General features: G+C 45.9%; 1 protein-coding gene across 1 annotated transcript; it reads left to right on the top strand.

Moving 5' to 3' along the window:
• Window positions 1–126: 126 nt before the first annotated feature.
• Window positions 127–540, top strand: TEOVI_000636200 (uncharacterized protein; the record flags this gene model as incomplete). The annotated part of the gene is made up of 1 exon (XM_067223457.1): window positions 127–540. The coding sequence occupies one exon, from the start codon at window positions 127–129 to the stop codon at window positions 538–540; it is 414 nt and encodes a 137-aa protein (XP_067079558.1).
• Between the last annotated feature and the right edge of the window lie 285 nt (window positions 541–825).

The following is an 825-nucleotide window of genomic DNA, read 5'->3' as shown; positions in this document are numbered from 1 at the left end:
TTTTTTTTCCTTATCACTACATTCTACGAACATACAATGTTGCTACGAATTAGGTGGTGGAGCCCCCCCCCCTCTGTATTAATTTACTCTCTTTTGTTGTTGTGACTGCCACGTTACTGAAAAATAATGGCGGGACCTTCCAATGCTGAATGTCATATCGCTGTTGTTGAGATTATATGTACGGAGCACCTTCAGCGGACGCTTCTGATGTGTGATGAGGCAACTGCATTTCAACGTGTTGTGTCCGAGCGTGTTGCTGCCAGTGGTGGTAAATGGACATTCGAGCAGTACGATTTCATGTTGCGCCACGTTGTTGGTGATGGTGATGGTGATGCGCGCAATTGCAGGAATGAACATTTATTGGCACTCCTTAGGGAGGCGGGAGGGGAAAGGTGTTGGGGTGGGATTACTGCGGCTTTGCGGCGTCGAGAGGAATTCATGCAAAAGGAAGGGTTGCTGCTTCGCCGCATAGCGGTGGCCGCGAAGGGAATTAGACGTTCTGGTGCATCTTTGTATCCGTGGTGTGAAAACCAACTTTAGGTTTGTTAACGAAGTTACGTTTTCCATAGACTTCTACCTTTGTATTTACTTCACTTTATGATGTTGTCATCTTTTCCCAGTTGTTTGACTCCCCGTTGTAAACGCCTCTGCGCTCATACCCGTCTTAGGTGGCCGTACGGTTCTGTTGTGATATCTTTGATATCACATCCCAGGGCGATACGGTAGTGGAAATGTTGAAAAACGGCAACAGCTCCTCTTATGGATTGGGCGGTATGGAATGCAGTCAGTTTGAAGTTAGTTTTCTGGACATATATATATATATAT

This window comes from Trypanosoma equiperdum, assembly GCF_001457755.1.
Source record: "Trypanosoma equiperdum strain OVI genome assembly, contig: ctg_1878, whole genome shotgun sequence".
Taxonomy (NCBI): Eukaryota; Euglenozoa; class Kinetoplastea; order Trypanosomatida; family Trypanosomatidae; genus Trypanosoma; species Trypanosoma equiperdum.
Note: the sequence above shows the minus strand (reverse complement) of the source record. Positions and strands in the feature narration are given on the sequence as shown.